Source organism: Lemur catta, chromosome 1, assembly GCF_020740605.2.
Source record: "Lemur catta isolate mLemCat1 chromosome 1, mLemCat1.pri, whole genome shotgun sequence".
NCBI lineage: Eukaryota > Metazoa > Chordata > Mammalia > Primates > Lemuridae > Lemur > Lemur catta.
The window spans coordinates 120,036,315-120,053,128 of NC_059128.1; the positions used below are offsets into that span (position 1 = coordinate 120,036,315).

Genomic DNA, 16,814 nt, shown 5'->3' on the forward strand with positions numbered 1-16,814 from the left:
GCATGTACACCAAGTTCCTCTCCAAGTACAATGCCTCCGAGTTCCAGGCTTTTACCTTTGCTCTGCCTGTCCCCTACCCAGAAACCTTATCTGTCCTTTAGAAGCAAGCTCTCAACCACATGCTGAACTTGAATCTTTCAGCCTCACTGTCCCCCTCTGGGATATGGATATCTTCCTCTTCGAGAGCATCTGCCAGAGATGGGCAGGGAAAGATGTGTCCTGCACCCATGGGGACCCCTCCCTGGGCTTATGAGGCAGAGGACAGTTGGAACATCAGTTCTGGCTGTGCAACCTCACTGATCTTCAAATTGCCCCAGTCCCAGGGACCTGGCCTTGCAGCCCAAGTTGCTTTTGGCCTGTACCCACTGGACATATCCAGACCAAAGACACTGAGTCTTTCTCAAATGCTTGGACACCCCCCATCAGGCCCTGGACACCCACGTGCACCAGCCCCCATCATGCCGAACGCACCCCAACACACAAAGTCATGCCACATGACATAATGTCATTCCAGGACAGTTTATGACATGGCCTGCCACAACTGTCTGGCACATCCAGACACAGCTGGGTGCAGGACCTACAGAAAGGTCTCCCCCAGTCGGGGAGGCAGGCCATGTGGCCTGGGCTTCCCTAGGGCCCCTGCAGTGGCTTCTAGCACTGCCAGCTCCTTGGCGTGCTGGGTCTCCATGAGTGCCATCTGCTGCTCCAACTTCCGACGTTGCTCTTCCTGCTTCCGGTGGGCTCCTCGGAAGGCCAGGACCAGGGCACTGGAGGTGAGGGGGATGGCTAAGCCAGAAAAGGCAGGGGCTATGTGCTCCCATTCCCAAGCTGGGAGCCCTTGGGGCTTGAGTCTTCCTGGGCTCCCAGCATCACTCGGTAAGGGCTGAGCATACATCAGGCATCAGGGGAGGTGTGAGATGGATTGAACTTGTCACATATCTCACAAGAGGGAAGCTGAGGCCCGGAGAGACCCAGGAATGCATCTGAGATCACGGTGGGGGAGGTACAAGATGGGGGGCCCACCTGTGAGCTTTGCATAAATCGCTGTTCAGCTCAGCACCCTGAGCCCGTCTGGCTCGCCCCTTCTGAGCCACCTGTTCCAGTTTCTCTCGCAGAGACTGGAGCTGCTCGCATAGGTCCACAGCCCTGATGCAGGGATAGGGAGAGGGGGGCTTCACAGCCACAGGCAATCCTATCTCCCTGCCCTCCTCCCACCCACCTGCCCACAGTGTTTCCATGGGAACACACCTGTACGCAGGTGTACACCTTGGTCTCTGCCACACATAACATCCCCATGGGCTCTCTCGTAGGCTCCCCGCCCCCTGCACAGGACCCAGGCACACACCTGGTGAGCGAGGCTGCCAGTTCCTGCGCTAATTTCTCTGGATCCCACACTCTGCCCACTTGGCCTCCATCAATGCCACCAATGCCACCAGGGACAACAGGAGGCCCCTAAGGGCGGCAGAAGAGAAGGAAGTGACATTAGTCTGAGCCTGTGTGTGCTCAGCCCAAGCTGGACATAGAAGCCGCCCTTCCAGAGCCCTCAGTGTGGTGAAATACCCCCATAAGGATAGAATTGCTCCCTGACAAGTGAATAACAACAGGGGACTTCATCTGAAGGCAGTCCAGGAGGGCTTCCCTGAGGAAGCGATGTTTAAGCTCAGACCTGCAGGGGGCTGGGGACTTTATTACATGCAGAGGGAGGAGACCAGTGTTCCTGGCAGGGTGCAGCATGTACAAAGCCCTGGAGGTGGGAGAAATGACTTGAACTGCACTAAGGAGCCTGAACTTGGGTGTTCTAGAAGCCACTGAAGGCTCTAAGCAGAGAACAATCATGATCAGACAGAAATGGGGAAAAGGGAAAAGACTGAGAGAGGAGGCTGGTGCCAAAATCTAGGAGATCAGCCTCATCTGGGGCAGCGGGGGACAAAGAAGGGGGAGTATGGACAAGCCTGGAGGTGGGAAGGAAGAGGTTCAAGTTTGAGTGGAAGATGCTAAACCCCGTGGGCTCAATACCCTCAAAGAAAGAAACCCCAAAGTGCAGGAGGGAGCTTTGACATGAAGCATAACTATGCAACTTGCTTCTTTGTGCAGAAATGGAAACTGAGGCTCAGAGAGGGCTGTGATTGGCCAGGGCCACATAGCCAGTGGTATGCTGCTATCTCTGCCAGGTCCAGACAGGACTGCTCACCTGGGACCACTCCTCCTCTTCCCCACTGCTCCCACCTCCGCTGCTGTCTCTGCCACTGCTGCTCGCCCTGCCAGCCTGGAGCTGCGCCCGCTCCCACCGCAGCTGCTCCAGCAGGAGCGCATGTGCCGGGCCCTGGGCTCGGACGGCAGCCTCGCGCAGTTCTAGGCCCCGCTTCTCCCGCCGTACCAGTTGCAGCCGCAGCATCAGGTCCGCCAGGGTCTCCTGAGGGACCAAGGAGGGGGCAGAGAATTTGTGCCTCTAGGGTCAACTTCTGGGGAAACTGAGGCCCCTACCCACTGAGGACAGGTTAGGCAAAAACTCTCAGCTTCATCATGACCTTCCTCCCTTAAAAGCTACAGCTGTAGAAGTGGTATTTCTGAGAGGGCAAGTATCCTAGACAAGGTCAAGCAGCAGCTCAGTGGAAGCTTCTGGAGTTTCTCCAACTCCAGATCCTCAGGTCTTTCATGCCAGATTACAAAGCCCAGATTACGTTCCTTGTCCCTATCTCTTCCCATAGGACGAGCATTTTGGAAAGCCAGATTCAAAGTTGAATGAGAAACTGAATCCCAAAGGACAAACTCCTATTTACTCCCAAAACCCCAGCTCCAATTCTTCTTCCCTAGCCCAGCAGAACTCTCCTTTGCTCGTTGGTCCCCCAATCACATCCCTCTCAGCCTCATCAAAGGGTTTTCCCCACCAGGAAAGACTGACACAGTAGCCAGAGCTCATTTGTACCCTTGTGTCCACCAGGTCCTGCTGGATCTGCATCTTTTCCAGCCGGGGCAAGGCTGGGCCAGACTGGGTCCCCAGAATGGCTTGTACTATGGCTTCTGCGCGGGGCACAGTGGGCATGGGTACCGAGGTAGGTCCAGGCTCTGAGGGAATCTTCACCAGAGCACGATGCTCCTGGAGACGCTGGATGTAGTCTCGGAGCTGGATAGCCACTTCCTGTGGTGTGGGCTTATCCACACTGCTGCCCTCCAGACTGCAGAAAACAGGAGGGGCCTGTGTCAACAGTGGCAGGCATGGTTGGGTTAACTTCATGCCAATTTTGGTAGGCTCCATCATCTTCCATCTCACTGATGATGATGGATCCTTTGCCATCTGTGGTGGGCCCTGTCACACTAACATGGTGGGCACCATAATGTAAACCCCAATGGACACCATCTTCCATCAAGACAACGTGTTAGATGCCATCACACCAACCCAATGGGCATCATTGCTCATGCCAACATGGTGAAAACCATCATGCCAGCCAGCCCAATAGGCACTATTGCTCATGCCAACATAGTGGACACCATCACACCAACCAATGGACACCATCACCCAGATTGACAACCCTGTCTGGAAGCATCAGGCCACCCCAGTGGGTACCATCAAACATCAGGCCAACACCATTAAGCACCATGATGCCAGTAGGCACCATCATCCATTTTCATGCCAAGCCTGGTGATTCCCATGCCAAGCCCAAATGCTGTCAACTGCCATGCCAACCTTCTTAAGTAGCAACAGGCCAACTCCAGTTGGGCCTCACGTCAACCAACCACAGTGAGTTCTATACCAACCTTGCTAGGCACAGCCATGCCAACCCCAAAACGTGGCCAGCTCTGGGAGCCACATTCCCCAATAAGGACCTCACTGACCAGTGTAGTTTCCAGGGTTACCAGGGGTACCTTGGCTGTGGACCCTGCAGTGTCCCTCCATCCATGGCAGCCTCTTCTTGTGCCAGCAGCCTCAGTGCTTCCTTTTCAGCTGCCTGCAGGTCCCCTGCTCCCGAGTCGGCCTCCCGCAGAGCAAGCAGGGCCCCATACGCCTCCTCACAGTGCTCACTGTAGGACACTGGTTCTGAGTGCTTTAGGACACCCAGCTCCATCTTGCTGTGTAGGTGCCAGTCCCCACTTGTTCCTAAACCCCTTGCTTCTTCCCGCTGCCCTCACCTGTGGAAGCATGCAGACTCCCTCAGCACCCCTGGATTAGAATTGCCTTTAATTAACTTCTGTGGGGGAAAGTGCTCTCCGGCAAGGGCTCTGTCTGCCTCTGTGGATTGGGGCCACCCTAGGAGAGCCCATTGCCTCTCCAGCCAGTGACATCATTGGCAGGGTGGACTGACCTGTACTGCAAGACCAGACGGAGTGCTGTGGCCTCAGCCTCGTGCTGGCTGAGCTGCATGCTGAGACCCTCACAGCGGCCCTTGTACTCCTGGAGCACAGCTGACAGCAGACGGTTAAAGCATTTGAGCTTCTCAATGCTCCTGCCTCCGAAGGTGGGAAAGAGGGAAATTGAGAGGCCTCTCAGGGCAGTCAGGGCCTGATTTCCGCTCTTCTTCTCACTCTTGATCCAGCACCAGCCTCCTAGGTTTATAATTCGGGGTGGGGGTGGGGTGTGCCCATGCCCTTATGAGCTCAGCATTTGAGGCTCTTACCCCTGGAGCTGCTCCATCTGGGTTTCCATGATGTGCATCTCAGGAGTGAGGGGCTGGGTGGGGGGAGATCCAAGAATCTGGGTACTAGAATTGCTCTGGAGGCGCCGGAGGAGGGGGTGAGCCAGAGACAAGGAATCCTGTTGGGAAGAGGTGATGTGATTCATCCAGATTGTGGCCAAGAGTTCAGGATTTTGAGTTTAGCCCTTTTCCAACCCCAGAAGCTATTGGGTCCCATGATCAGGATTCGATTCTCATCCCCCTGAATCCTAAGGACATCAGGACCATGGGTTTGAGCTTCTCACACTCACTTGAGTCCCCCAGGGTTCCCCATCTGCCCCAGAGCTGCTGGAACCACTGCCTGAGCCACCCACTTGGCTGTGGGATGGAGGTGGGAAGGGCTCCAGCCTCAGCAGGGAATCCTGCAGCTCCTGAACCTGGGGAGAATGAGGATGAGGGGGGATGTCAAGCCTAGAGGCTCCAACCACTCCCAGCCCTCCCCGTGGCCTGTTCCTGGGGAAGTGGCAATAGCCCTGGCCAGAAGGCAGGAACCCCAGATACACACTCTGCCAAATCCCCCACCATATCACCTTGGGCATGTCTATCGACTGCTCAAGATTTACCTTTGCCAGCAGGGAAATGGGCCCTGCTCTGGAGGGAAATGAATCCCACTCCTGTGTGGCTGCCCTGCCACCCTGAGTCTCTCTACCAGCCCAAGAGGAGGGCTTCCCTCCCATGATGCCATTCAGCCACATGGCTTTAAATACCACCCACATGCTGAGGACTCTCAAATGTCTCTCTCCTGGGCCAGGTGCTGTGGCTCACGCCTGTAATCCTAGAACCCTGGGAGGCCGAGGTGGGAGGATCACCTGAGCTCAGGAGTTCGAGACCACCATGCCCAGCCCCTCACTGCTCCTTGAACATGCCAGTCATGCTCCTTTGCATATGCCGTTCCCTCTGCCTGGAATGCTCTTCCCCCAGATCCTTGAATGGCTCTCCCTCACTTCCTTCTGGTCTCTATTCAAGTGTCACCTCCTTGGTGGGCTTCTCTGATCACCTTAACTAGGATTGCAGGGACATTTGTCTAGTTTGGTCAGTGGACCCAGAAGTCAATGCTCCATAAAGGTTTTTTGAATGAACAAATGAATGAATGTTGCCTGCGCCAGGCCTGCCTGCTCTTTCAGACAGGGAGCCCTGGGGCTCAGGACTGCTCCACTCACCTCCCTCTGCAGCGTCTCCTTGTCGGCCAGGATGGCCTGCAGGGAAGCCTGTGTGTGGACCAGCTCGTTCTCACGGCTGCCCAGGGCCAGCCGGAGCCAGGCATTCCTCTCTGCCAGGCAAGCTGCCTCCTGCTGGCAGCCCCCTGCCCCCACCTGCTTCCTGAAGGGCCCTGGGACCCCCTTGCGTCTCCCCTCTGCCTCCATCAGCCCAGGACAGCTTGGGGGTCGGTGGCGCCAGGCAGCAGCAGCCGCCTCCAGGGAGCTCAGAGCATGTTGGAGGGTCTGAAACACATCAGGGGTCCCAGTCCCAGAGGGGACAGTCTCTCTATCCTGCAGGGCTGCTTCTGGGGCCTGGTGGGCTTCCACTGCAGGCTCATGGGGTCCTTCAGGGGCTGAAGCCGTTCCTCTGCCAGAGTCCCCATCAGCCTCCTTGTCAGTCCTGTGAACACCAACTTAGGAACTTGAGCCACCCAATGCTGGGCAGGGAATTCTGGGGGCTTAAACATCGGGGTCCTTGGGAGGTGTGAGCAGGGCAGGGAGTTGGCAAGAGCTGCGTGTTCTGGGGCTGGTGTCCGGGGTGCGACAGGGAGGAGCCTGGACAGTGGTCCAGCAGGGAGGCCTGGGCTGGGGAGGCAGTGTGAAGAACAAGCTGCAGTGTGTGAGGTGAGGAAGGGCATCTAGGCAGAAGGCACAGTGCAGGCAAAGACCGGGAGGTGAGAGACAGAAGGTTCTGGGTGACTGGCATACAGGAGCTGTGTGTCAAGGTCAGGGATGCATTCTGCAGGGCTGAAAGTTGGGCTGAAGGCAATGGGGAGCCATGGCAGGTTTGTGAGCAGGGGAGGGGCATTGGCAGGTCCGTGGATGGCAAAGATGTGCCTGGGCATGGACCAAGCAGGTCTTACCTGCTCCCTAGGCCCTGGTTACTGACTCCTGCCGTGGGCCCCAACAGCTCTGGTCTGAAGCTGTCTGGAGACAGTACAGGGCTGGGCTTGGAGGTTCCACTGGCTGCCTCAGCCTCCTCTGAACTCTCGGCCACGGGATCCAGTTCACCCTGCAAATGACCCCCAGGGCCCAGCTCTGAGCCAGGCAGGGCCAGACATTGGGGCCCCATGGAGCTGGGTGTGGCGGGGAAAGGGGGACACTTACTGGCGTAGCATGCCTCCCTCGCCGGCTTCGGGGCCGTGTGGCCCAGGCACTCATTGCTGTCCAGAAACCAGTGCCCTCTAAATGCTCCATTCTCACCCCCTAAAAACACAGCCTGCTCTCAGCTCTTGCCTTTGTTGTCCTGGGCAAATGATGGCTTCAATTTCCTCTTCCATGAAATGGGGCATTGAATTCTCTCCTGGAGAGGATCTTGAGTTATTAGTGTTGATTAGGCACATTTGAATGCCTCCCTTCCCAGGAAGCTCACTACCTCAAGGTTGCCCTGACCTCCCCCTTCTCCCCTGCCTCCTTTACTTTCACTACTTCCGTGCTCCACTCCCTCGCTATCGGGACCTCAAGAGTCACCACTCCTTCCCAGGGTCCTCCTAAATCAGAAGCCCCCAATCCTGGGGTTCAGCCCCTTCAGACCCCTCTACCTCTCTGTTCCTGTGGGGACACCTTGGGCAGAGGCCTGAGTCCCTGGACACTCTTGGGGTCACTCTGGCCACTGCCCGCTCAGGCTTGGGCTGGCCAAGGCTGGCCTGGGAGGGGCCGGGAAACAGGAAACCCCCTCCCCTGGTCATGTGACTTGTTATTGTACCGTTTCCTCCTTGAGGCCAGCAGCTTCCTCCAGCCCCAGAGGGGGTCATGTGTTTAACTCCCAAGGTGGCAGCTCCTTCTAATCCAAGCCCATGGCTTCTCCACCTCCATCACTTGGATTTTATTTCTCAAGAGCCAGAATGTTCCCCCGGGCTGATACTTTTCGTCTGGGTCCCCTGTGAGCTTCTCTTCTCTGCCTGTGCCTTCATTCACTATGGGGTCACAGTTCTCATTTGCCTCAGTCACAGACAGATCTGGGTTTGGTAACCTTGGGCAAGTGATATCCCTCTCTGAACCTCAGTTTCCCCAGCTCTAAAATGGGGGTAATGACAGCAGTTCCCTCACAATGTCATGGGAATTTTAAAAAGTAATTTGCACAAAGCTCGGCACCATCAGGGAACTGGATTGCAACATGCACTTCTTGTTCTTTACTACCTCTCTGGCTGTCCCATCTCTGCTTCCTCTGCCAGCTCCTGTTTCTCCTCCATAAATGCTACATTCTCCAGAGTCTGGATGGTACCCCACATCCTCCCCATTTTTCCTGCACCCACCTCTAATGGGTCTCCATCCATAGTCATAGCCCAGGTTTCTGCCCTCCCAGTTTGATGCTAACTCAGCTCCCTCCTTGGGCTCTCTGCCCCCTTGACTCCCTTGCCCACCCAAGTCCTGGAGACAGGGATCTCGCACTTTCCCTCCCCTGCTCACACACCTTCCCTGGCTCCCCTTTGCCCTTCATCCTGGCACTCAAGTCTCTTGCTGCCCACCTGGTCCCATGTACACTCTATACTCTAGCCACGATGACTTCCTCTGTGGATAGCAGGTTTACAACTCTCTCACACTCCTGGGCTTTTGTAACCTCTGCCTGAAACACCTTTTCCGTCCTTCTGCACTTGGTTAAAATTGTGCAGAGCCTGGAGTCTGATTCTTCCTGCCTCTGTTTCTTCCAGGGAAGAAAGGTGGTGGGGAGAGAAGTTGCAGTTCTCTGACTTGAACTCCCCACTTTTAGCTTCTGCCCCAGCTATATTGACCTGTTAGAGGCTCCACGGCCACTCCAGGGCTCTCCCAAGCCTCCAGTACTTTCCCAGGCGGTTCCTTCTGCCTAGAATGCCTTTCCCCCCTTGTTTTTCTGGAAAATTCTTCATCCTTCAAGGCTAAGCTTACACAGCCCCTCCTGGCTATACTTGAATCAGAGCCTGGCTGATGTGCAGGCTGAACTGAGCCTTTTACAAACTGAGGCTCTGAATGGCTTTTAAACGGTTCTGGGGCTAAGGTGGGAAGTGTACGTGAAGAAAGCAGGCAGGTTTGAAATAGATCTGGATTAGTATTTTTGATTGATGCAAATATATGTAAAATAAAGAGCGGGCAAGTAATGGGGCGGGGCCTTGGAGGCCCAGGCCACGCCCACCCCATCCGGGAAAACCCGCTCCACACTGACCAGGCCAACTCGACCAACCACCAATCAGCTTCGTCTTTTCCCCTAAATCCCGCCCAACTCAGTCTCACTCAGTTTATCACATCGCAAGCTAGCCCGTCTCCATCCCTCTGAGCCTATTACATTGCAAGCCCCTCCCCTCTGCCTCGTTTCAGCCTATCACGGTAGAAACACTGGCCACCGTAGTCTGATCCGGCTGCAAACATAAAAAAAAAAAAAAAGAACTCACTAATCTTGTTTTAGCCAATTATATTTTATAGTTCCCTCCCAGTGCAGCCTATCGCATGTGGGACCCCGCCCCCCAGTCGCAGCCTATCAGCTTCCAAGTCCTCTCCAGCCTTGTCCAGATTCTCCCTCTGCTCGACCAGACGCCCACTGAACTACAGTTCCCAGGAGGCGTTGGGGCCACGCCGCCTAACTTCCGGCTGAAAAATGGCGGCTTCCTAGAGAGTCGGCTGCTGGTTTGGAGGGAGGCTCAGGCCACGGTGAGGAGAAGTTGGGTGGTAAAAGCGTAAAAGGGTGCGGGGCTCGTCCCTAGAGACCCAGTTCTTTTTGCGTCAGAGGCCTATCCTCTCGCCTTCCCCGAAGCTTCCGCCTTCACTTCTGGTTTCTCCTGCAGTCTAGCTTCCATTTTTCTTGCTGCAGCTAAATCTTTGTTGTTTTTCTTAGAGGTGGTGGGGGCCGCAAGGCACCCAGAGACCATCTTGGGAAGACCACGCCCATTGCCCAGATAGGCAAACTGTTCCATTGGCGCCCCGTTTCTCTCCAAGGGGACCTATAACACTCAGATCCGTGCGCCTCCCTTGTGCAGACACCCGCTAGGCTGCCCAGGGCCCACTGGGGAGAATTCCAGAGGTTATTCCTTTATTCACCAAGACATTTTCAGTTTCGGGTAACAGAAAACCCAGCTGAATCTGGGAAGTTCAAAAAGGGAAGTTACTGGCTTATAGATTAGATCCAAGCATAGCTAGGTCCAGGGGGTCAGAAATCGATCTGCCGTTTTCTGGGTGGGCGTCACTTCAGGCACTCGACTCTCTTTCCCCTCTTGGAGGCAAAAGGGGCTCCTGGCAGCTCTCAACCTCTATATGGGAGTCTCTTCCCTGATGGCACTATTGGAAGTCCCAGGTCTCCCACTGACTGGCCAGTTTTCAGTCATGTGCCCATCTCTGAGCCATTCGCAGTGGCCAGAGAGTTGGGATGTGCTCATTGGCCAAGTGATGGGGGAAGGAGTGGGGTTAGCCCTGCAGAAAAAAATGGGAGACTGGGAGACTGTTATCTCATGGCAGAATGGGTGCTGAGCTGATAGGTATAAAAGGCACCCATTCTACAGCTTAGGAAACAGAGTCCCTAAGAGGAGTGACTCTTATAGTCCGTAAGCAGCTCATGACCCATCTTCTTTCTTAGTAACCAAATGTTTTAAAAACCCCTAAAGGGAGGATCCTGGCTTCCCCTGTTCCTGCTCCATCCAGCCATATAGGAGCCATGGAAGTGGCAGAGCCCGGCAGCCCCACTGAGGAGGAGGAGGAGGAAGAGGAGCAGTCGGCAGAGCCTCGGCCCCGCACACGCTCCAACCCTGAAGGGGCTGAGGACCGGGCGCTGGGGGCTCAGGCCAGCGTGGGGAGCCGCAGTGAGGGTGAGGGCGAGGCAGCCAGTGCTGACGACGGGGCTCCCAGTGCTCCGGGAGCCGGCCCCAAGCCCTGGCAGGTGCCCCCACCAACACCTGAGGTCCAGGTTCGGACACCAAGGGTCAACTGTCCAGAGAAGGTGGTAAGTAGGGGGTTTGGCCTGGGGCTTTGGGGTACTAGGGAACCTTGAGTTAAACACTCTTGCCTTTGGTGAGTCACTCTGCATACATTCCGTTTGTATTAGTTCTCTACGGCTGCCACAGGTTACCACAGACTTGGTGGCTTACAACAACAGAAATTTATTCTCACCGTTCTGGAGGCCAGAAGTCTGAAATCAAGGTGTCAGCAGGACTGTGCCCCCTCTCGAGGTTACAGGGGAGGATCCTTCCTTGCCTCTTCCAGCTTCTGGTAGCTCCAGGCATTCCTTGACTTGTGGTTGCATCATTCCAATCTCTGCCTTCTTCTTCATGTGGCCTTCATCTCTGTGTCTCCTCCTCTTCTGTCTCCTATAAAGACGCTTATCATTGAATCAGAATGATTTTATCTGAACACTTTTACCTTAATTACATCTGTAAAGACCCTGATTCCAAATAAGGTCACGTTCTGACGTTCTGGGTGGACATGTCTTTTGGGAGCCACAGTTCAAACCACTATGTCCTCATTTTTATGTTTCTATGTCAGACGTTCTCTACTTTATTTATTTGTTCATCAACCTGGACTCCTAGTCCAGTATTCTTTCCCCTGAGCCATTAGCTTCCAAAGAGGATGGCTTGGCTGGGAATCGGCGCTCACCACACTGCCTTTTCAGACAGGGCTGCTTGCAGAGGGCCAGTGAGTGGTGTGGGGGCTGGTGTTAAAGTCGAAGCACCCTCTCCACCCTCCACCTTCCTTTCAGATCATCTGCCTGGACCTGTCAGAGGAAATGTCACTGCCAAAGCTGGAGTCATTCAATGGGTAAGAGGGACATTTGGGAGCATTTTGGGAGAGGCCAGCCCAAAACGTATGGGGCCTTCACTCTGAGACTCACACCAGCTTGGTCTGGCAGTATCTTAGAGTAGCAAGGACAACTGGTAATGCTATGGCTGTGGCCCCTCAGAGCTCTGTTCACAGCAATGGCTTGGAGACTCTGAGAAGCAAAGTGACTTGCCCACGGTCTCACAGCAATTGGGCAGAGCTGGGATTCAGACCCAGTCCTGGCTGACCCCAAAGCCCTTGCTCGGAGTCATGTGCTCCCTCCCAAGAGAGCCTCTTGCCCTTTGGGTCTCTGTGGGGTCAGGCAGCAGGGCCTGGATGGGGCTTGAGGGGCTCCTGGGAGATGCTGAGGATGAGACCTCCTTCCCTTCACTGGTACCCATGACCGCCCGTGGCTGAGGGAAGTTCCAGCAGGGTCTCCAGAGGGACCCATTTGGAGAGGACAAGAGCTCAGAGGTCAGCAATGCTGGGTTTGTGTCCAGGCTCCGCCAGCCCCCTACTGTGTGATCAGAGCCTCCAGGGCCTTATCGTGGGGCTGCTAGAGGGTTCTCAGGGGTGGATGGGTGAGGGGACCTTAACTCTCCTCCACTCTCTGCCTTCCCAGCTCTAAAACGAATGCCCTCAATGTCTCGCAGAAGATGATTGAGATGTTTGTGCGGACAAAACACAAGATTGACAAGACCCATGAGTTTGCACTGGTAGTGGTGAACGATGACACGGCCTGGGTGAGGCTGGGGCAGGCGTTGGGTACCCTGGGGTCCCCTGGGGACCAGAGAGCACCCTGCTGAGGCCTGTGCTTCTTTGCAGCTCTCTGGCCTGACCTCCGACCCCCGTGAGCTCTGCAGCTGCCTCTACGATCTGGAGACGGCATCCTGTTCCACCTTTAGTATCCTTCCTGGCAGGGGCTCCCCATGGAGGGGGTTGGCCCGGGAAGCCTGAGCCACACAGAGGGTGGGCTCAGGTTTGATCGCAGCTCTGCTGTAATAGACAAGTCATCTCTCTGAGCCTCAGTTCTCCTGTCTATACAATGGGAAGCATAAAACTGCCCACCCTGTAGAGCTGCTGTGAAGGTAGGGTAATAATATAGAAGGAACCGCAGCTGATTTGGACTCAGGGTGTTCAAAATGCACCCACATGGGGAGCACTCACACAAGGCCAGCTCTACAGTCAGTGCTCAATAAATGGTAACGTGTGACTGGAGTCACAATTGCTGCTACAGCCCTTTGAGCTTGGCCATACCATGTTTTGTGCTAATTTGAACATTAAATGCTCATGTGTGGCTCCAAACTTAAATATTAATAGGATGTGATTTCTGTGAGTTAAAAAAAGGAAATAATGGTGAGTATTAGGGAGAGAGGAACAGGGATATTGTGGCCCTTTCATTGTGTGGAGAGTGGCCCCAACTCTGAAGGAAAAGGGAGCTTTGACTTGTCATCCAGTGCTAACCCTGTTTTGTGATCCATGCTGAGGCTCAGAGAGGGCAAGTGACTTGGCCAGGGTCACACAGCGCCTGCTGAGGTGCCTGGGCTCTCCCAACATCGGGGTCCTGCCGCCTGTCCCTGCCTACCCATGCTCTGCCACCAGTCTTCTCCTTAGCATCCCCAATAGATCTGGAAGGTCTCTTCAGCCTCATGTAAGTCACCGGTGGGGAAATTGTTATTCACCTTTTAAGAGAAGGGTCACTTCTGGGTAAAAGCCCCAAACAGCTCAGAAATAACCTAGGGAGCCCTGGCCAGGCGCGGTGGCTCACGCCTGTAATCCCAGCACTCTGGGAGGCCGAGGCTGAAGGATTGCTTGAGGCCAGGAGTTCAAGACTAGCCTGAGCAAGAGCAAGACCCTATCTCTACAAAAAAATAGAAAAATGAGCCGGACATGTGGCTCACACCTGTAGTCCCATCTACTCGGGAGGCTGAGGCAGGGGGATTGCTTGAACCCAGGAGTTTGAGGTTGCTGTGAGCTGTGATGATGCCACTGCACTCTAGCCTGGGTGACAGAGCAAGACCTCAAAAAAAAAAGAAAAGAAAAAGAAAAAATCTAGGGAGCCTTAAAGCACCCTTGATCCTAGCCTGTCCCTAGAACAATTGTTTATTTGTCTGTTTGGGAGCATTTTCTGTAAAAGGCATCCTTCCCAGAATCTTCCCCCACGTTAGCCCAGTGACTGTCCCATGGACCTCCGCCCTCATCACTTTAACGCAGGGTCAGTAAACAGTTTTCTGTGAAGGGCCAGATAATGAATAGTTTGGTGTCTGGGCTGTGGGGTCTCTGTTGCAGCAACACCTCAGCTGTCCAGTGGGCATGGCTGTGTGCCAATAAGCCTGTATAGTGCACACCAAAATTTGAATTTTATACCATTTCCATGTGTCGTGAAATATGATTCTCCACTTCAAAATGTAAAAACTGCACTTTCCCAGTAAGTTAACCCCATTCAACTCTCCTGACACCAGGGTTGATCATGCTGTAGAAAGTTCCACCCATCTTGTTGGTGGGAAGAGGCCACGTGTCCACTTGCTGTGCTTTTGTTTGAGCTCTTTATGTTCACTTTTTAATCCATTTGACATTCTTTCAGTGGTTTGTCTATTTGTGGCCTTTGCCTGTTTTTATGGAATATTGGTTGTTTGTTTTTTTTATATCATCAGCTCACTGCAGCCTCCAACTCCTGGGCTCAAGCGATCCTCCTGCCTCAGCCTCCTGAGCAGCTGGGACTACAGGCATGAGCCACCACGCCCGGCTAATTTTTCTATTTTTCGTAGAGATGGGGTCTTGCTCTTGCTCAGGCTGGTCTCGAACTCCTGGGCTCAGGTGATCCTCCTGCCTCGGCCTCCCAAAGTGCTGGGATTACAGGTGTGAGCCACCGCACCCAGCTGGGATATTGGCTTTTTCTTATTGATTGGATTTGATTTTTACATCTTAAAGACATTAGTCCTCTGCCTGGTGGCCTGTGCCCGTGAGATGACTGTGGCTGAGTGGGGAGGTGGGCAGTAACTTAGCATGGAAGGTCTGGAGCGTCCAGCCTGGTGGGGAGGAATGTGCTGCTTGGTAGGTCCAGCTCAGGGCACTGAGGGTGGTCAGAGCAGGCTCCAGACTCAGGGTCGGTGACACCTCCCTGTTGGTGCAGAAGAGCCAGTCAGAGGGGCAAGGCTGGCGGGGCGCTCGGAGCAGAGGCAGTGCACGTGAGAAGGCTCAGAGGCAGTAGTGAATTCCAGAGGTGTCAGGTGGGCCCACATGCCCAGTGACAAGCTGGGCCCTCTCCCCTCTCCCACTGTGCAGCCAGCAGAAGACAGAGCTGCCGGTCACAGAGAACGTGCAGACGATTCCACCCCCATATGTGGTGCGCACCATCCTTGTCTACAGCCGCCCACCCTGCCAGCCCCAGTTCTCCTTGACGGAGCCCATGAAGGTGAGTGAAGCCGGAAGAGGGAGGGATGCCTGCAGCCATCATGATGGTGGTTAGATTTCAGGAGGGACTTCCAGGAGCAGGTGTGCCTAGAGGCAGTTCTCAGACTCTAAGGCAGAACCTGGGGAATTGTCATGGGATGTGGGGTGACCTAAGCGCCAAAGGCTGGTGTCCTTTTCTTCCCTTGCAGAAAATGTTCCAGTGCCCGTATTTTTTCTTTGACATTGTTTACATCCACAATGGCGCTGATGAGAAGGAGGAGGAGATGAGTTGGAAGGTGAGGGATGTGGCAGGTGTGGGTGGCAGGTGGTTGTAGATGGGATGTTGTAGGCTCAGCCTGCCCTGGGCTTGTGGGTCTCTATCTCTGTTTGGTAGCCCTGGAGCCTTGGCCCATCTGGGTTGTGGTCATTCATTCATTCATTCAACAACCATTTCCCATGTCTGTGCGAGCTAGTGGTGGCTAATGAGATGGGAGCCATTGGGACAGTGGCCCAGGGAGCATGTTGTGTGCTGCCCACCTCATCCCCAACATCCTCTGTTTCTCTTTCTTCCTGTCCTTGCCCTTGCTGTGCCCTCTGCCTGGAGCACCCTTCCCTCCCAGCCTCCTCAGGCTCCACTGGCCCCTCATATCCCAGCCCCAGACTTGCTGTGCGACCTGGAGTTAGCCATTTACTTCTCTGAGCCTCAGTTTACCCAACTGTGAACAGGGGGAGTTGAGACCAGCTCCTACTCATACCTCAATGCCCAAATCAAGCATCCCTCGCCCTGAGAAGCCCCTGCTCCTCAGAAAAGATCAGCATGGGGCGAGGTGTGTGTCTGCATTCAACTATGTCTCTCCACATGGGGAGCTCCTTGAGTGTCAGGACTGAGACCTCTTGGGGTCCCTAACACTGGGTGGGTGGTAGGGAATGTGTGCTGAATGCATGAATGTGTTCTGTTTGGCAAACTCTTCTTCACCCTTGAGAACCCATCCCAGATGTCCCCTCCTCTGAGAAGCCCTCCAGGGGCAGGGAGGGCCAGCTGGGGGTAACCCTCACCTGAAAAGTTCCTCACTGCCCACCCCAGGACATGTTTGCCTTCATGGGCAGCCTGGATACCAAGGGTACCAGCTACAAGTATGAGGTGGCACTGGCCGGGCCAGCCCTGGAGTTGCACAACTGCATGGCGAAACTGTTGGCTCACCCACTGCAGCGGCCCTGCCAGAGCCATGCCTCCTACAGCCTGCTAGAGGAGGATGATGAAGCCACTGAAGTTGAGGCCACTGTCTGAACCATCCCTATACATCTCAACCCCCTTATAAGGTGAAACCATTGGCTTAGAGTACTGGTTCTCAAATTGGGCTCTGTGGAACCCCTGGGGGTTCCAGGAGGCACCCAGGGCACCTGGGGGGTCCTGGGAGGAAACCCAAGATTCTAGGAGGCATCCCAGGAACTTTGGACACCCACCCCCGTTTCCCAGGACACAGTGACTCCTGGTTTGTCAGTTGTAATCTTTGTGGTTTTGTTTGTGTGTTTTGTGTCATCAAAATAAAAATCTGAATATTGCTAACCCACACCCCACAGCAATCACTTTGTGTTAATTGGGATCATTTTGGTTCCACGTGACAGCCACTGAGCAAAGGTGAGCGGCTTCTCTTGTGGATGAAAAGCCAAAGTTGCAGCTTCAGGCTCTGCTGTATCCAGGTGCTAGAACAACATTGCCAGTGGGCGGGCGCTGTAGTACCAACCACAGTTCCATCAGGAAACACAGTGGGTGCCCCCAGAGGACGGGAAACAGATACCAGAGGGCCCCAGTTCTACCATCTTCCTGGGTAATGAG

At 54.6% G+C, this 16,814-nt stretch overlaps 2 protein-coding genes across 4 annotated transcripts; one reads left to right on the top strand and one right to left on the bottom strand.

The window, feature by feature from the left end:
* Positions 1-503: 503 nt before the first annotated feature.
* Positions 504-7,528, bottom strand: USHBP1 (USH1 protein network component harmonin binding protein 1). 3 transcript variants are annotated; one of them, XM_045552908.1, is made up of 13 exons: positions 7,411-7,528; positions 6,977-7,172; positions 6,733-6,881; positions 5,831-6,269; positions 4,922-5,047; positions 4,614-4,750; positions 4,302-4,442; positions 3,865-4,020; positions 2,927-3,176; positions 2,192-2,413; positions 1,346-1,452; positions 1,024-1,146; positions 504-767 (listed from the first exon to the last, which is right to left on the bottom strand). In XM_045552908.1, the coding sequence occupies exons 2-13, from the start codon at positions 7,064-7,066 to the stop codon at positions 578-580; spliced, it is 2,130 nt and encodes a 709-aa protein (XP_045408864.1). In that variant the 5' UTR covers positions 7,067-7,172; positions 7,411-7,528; the 3' UTR covers positions 504-577. The 3 variants fall into 3 exon arrangements, with proteins under 3 accessions (XP_045408864.1, XP_045408880.1, XP_045408872.1); XM_045552924.1 differs by lacking the exon at positions 1,024-1,146 and having other exon boundaries at positions 693-983; XM_045552916.1 differs by having other exon boundaries at positions 696-786; positions 1,024-1,452.
* A 1,843-nt stretch (positions 7,529-9,371) lies between these two features.
* Positions 9,372-16,548, top strand: BABAM1 (BRISC and BRCA1 A complex member 1). Its single transcript, XM_045552934.1, has 9 exons — positions 9,372-9,490; positions 10,438-10,772; positions 11,526-11,584; positions 12,207-12,327; positions 12,410-12,488; positions 13,211-13,235; positions 14,870-14,999; positions 15,187-15,273; positions 16,062-16,548. The coding sequence occupies exons 2-9, from the start codon at positions 10,488-10,490 to the stop codon at positions 16,263-16,265; spliced, it is 990 nt and encodes a 329-aa protein (XP_045408890.1). The 5' UTR covers positions 9,372-9,490; positions 10,438-10,487; the 3' UTR covers positions 16,266-16,548.
* Positions 16,549-16,814: the final 266 nt, after the last annotated feature.

Coding starts and splice junctions, on each gene's coding strand:
- USHBP1 (XM_045552908.1), bottom strand. CDS start 7,066: ATGGAGCATTTAGAGGGCACTGGTTTCTGGACAGCAATGAGTGCCTGG. Junction 5,048..5,830: donor AGGAGACGCTGCAGAGGGAG/GTGAGTGGAGCA, acceptor CATTCTCCCCAG/GTTCAGGAGCTGCAGGATTC. Junction 4,751..4,921: donor GGGAACCCTGGGGGACTCAA/GTGAGTGTGAGA, acceptor TCTTCCCAACAG/GATTCCTTGTCTCTGGCTCA.
- BABAM1 (XM_045552934.1), top strand. CDS start 10,488: ATGGAAGTGGCAGAGCCCGGCAGCCCCACTGAGGAGGAGGAGGAGGAA. Junction 15,000..15,186: donor CCTTGACGGAGCCCATGAAG/GTGAGTGAAGCC, acceptor CTTCCCTTGCAG/AAAATGTTCCAGTGCCCGTA. Junction 15,274..16,061: donor AGGAGGAGATGAGTTGGAAG/GTGAGGGATGTG, acceptor TGCCCACCCCAG/GACATGTTTGCCTTCATGGG.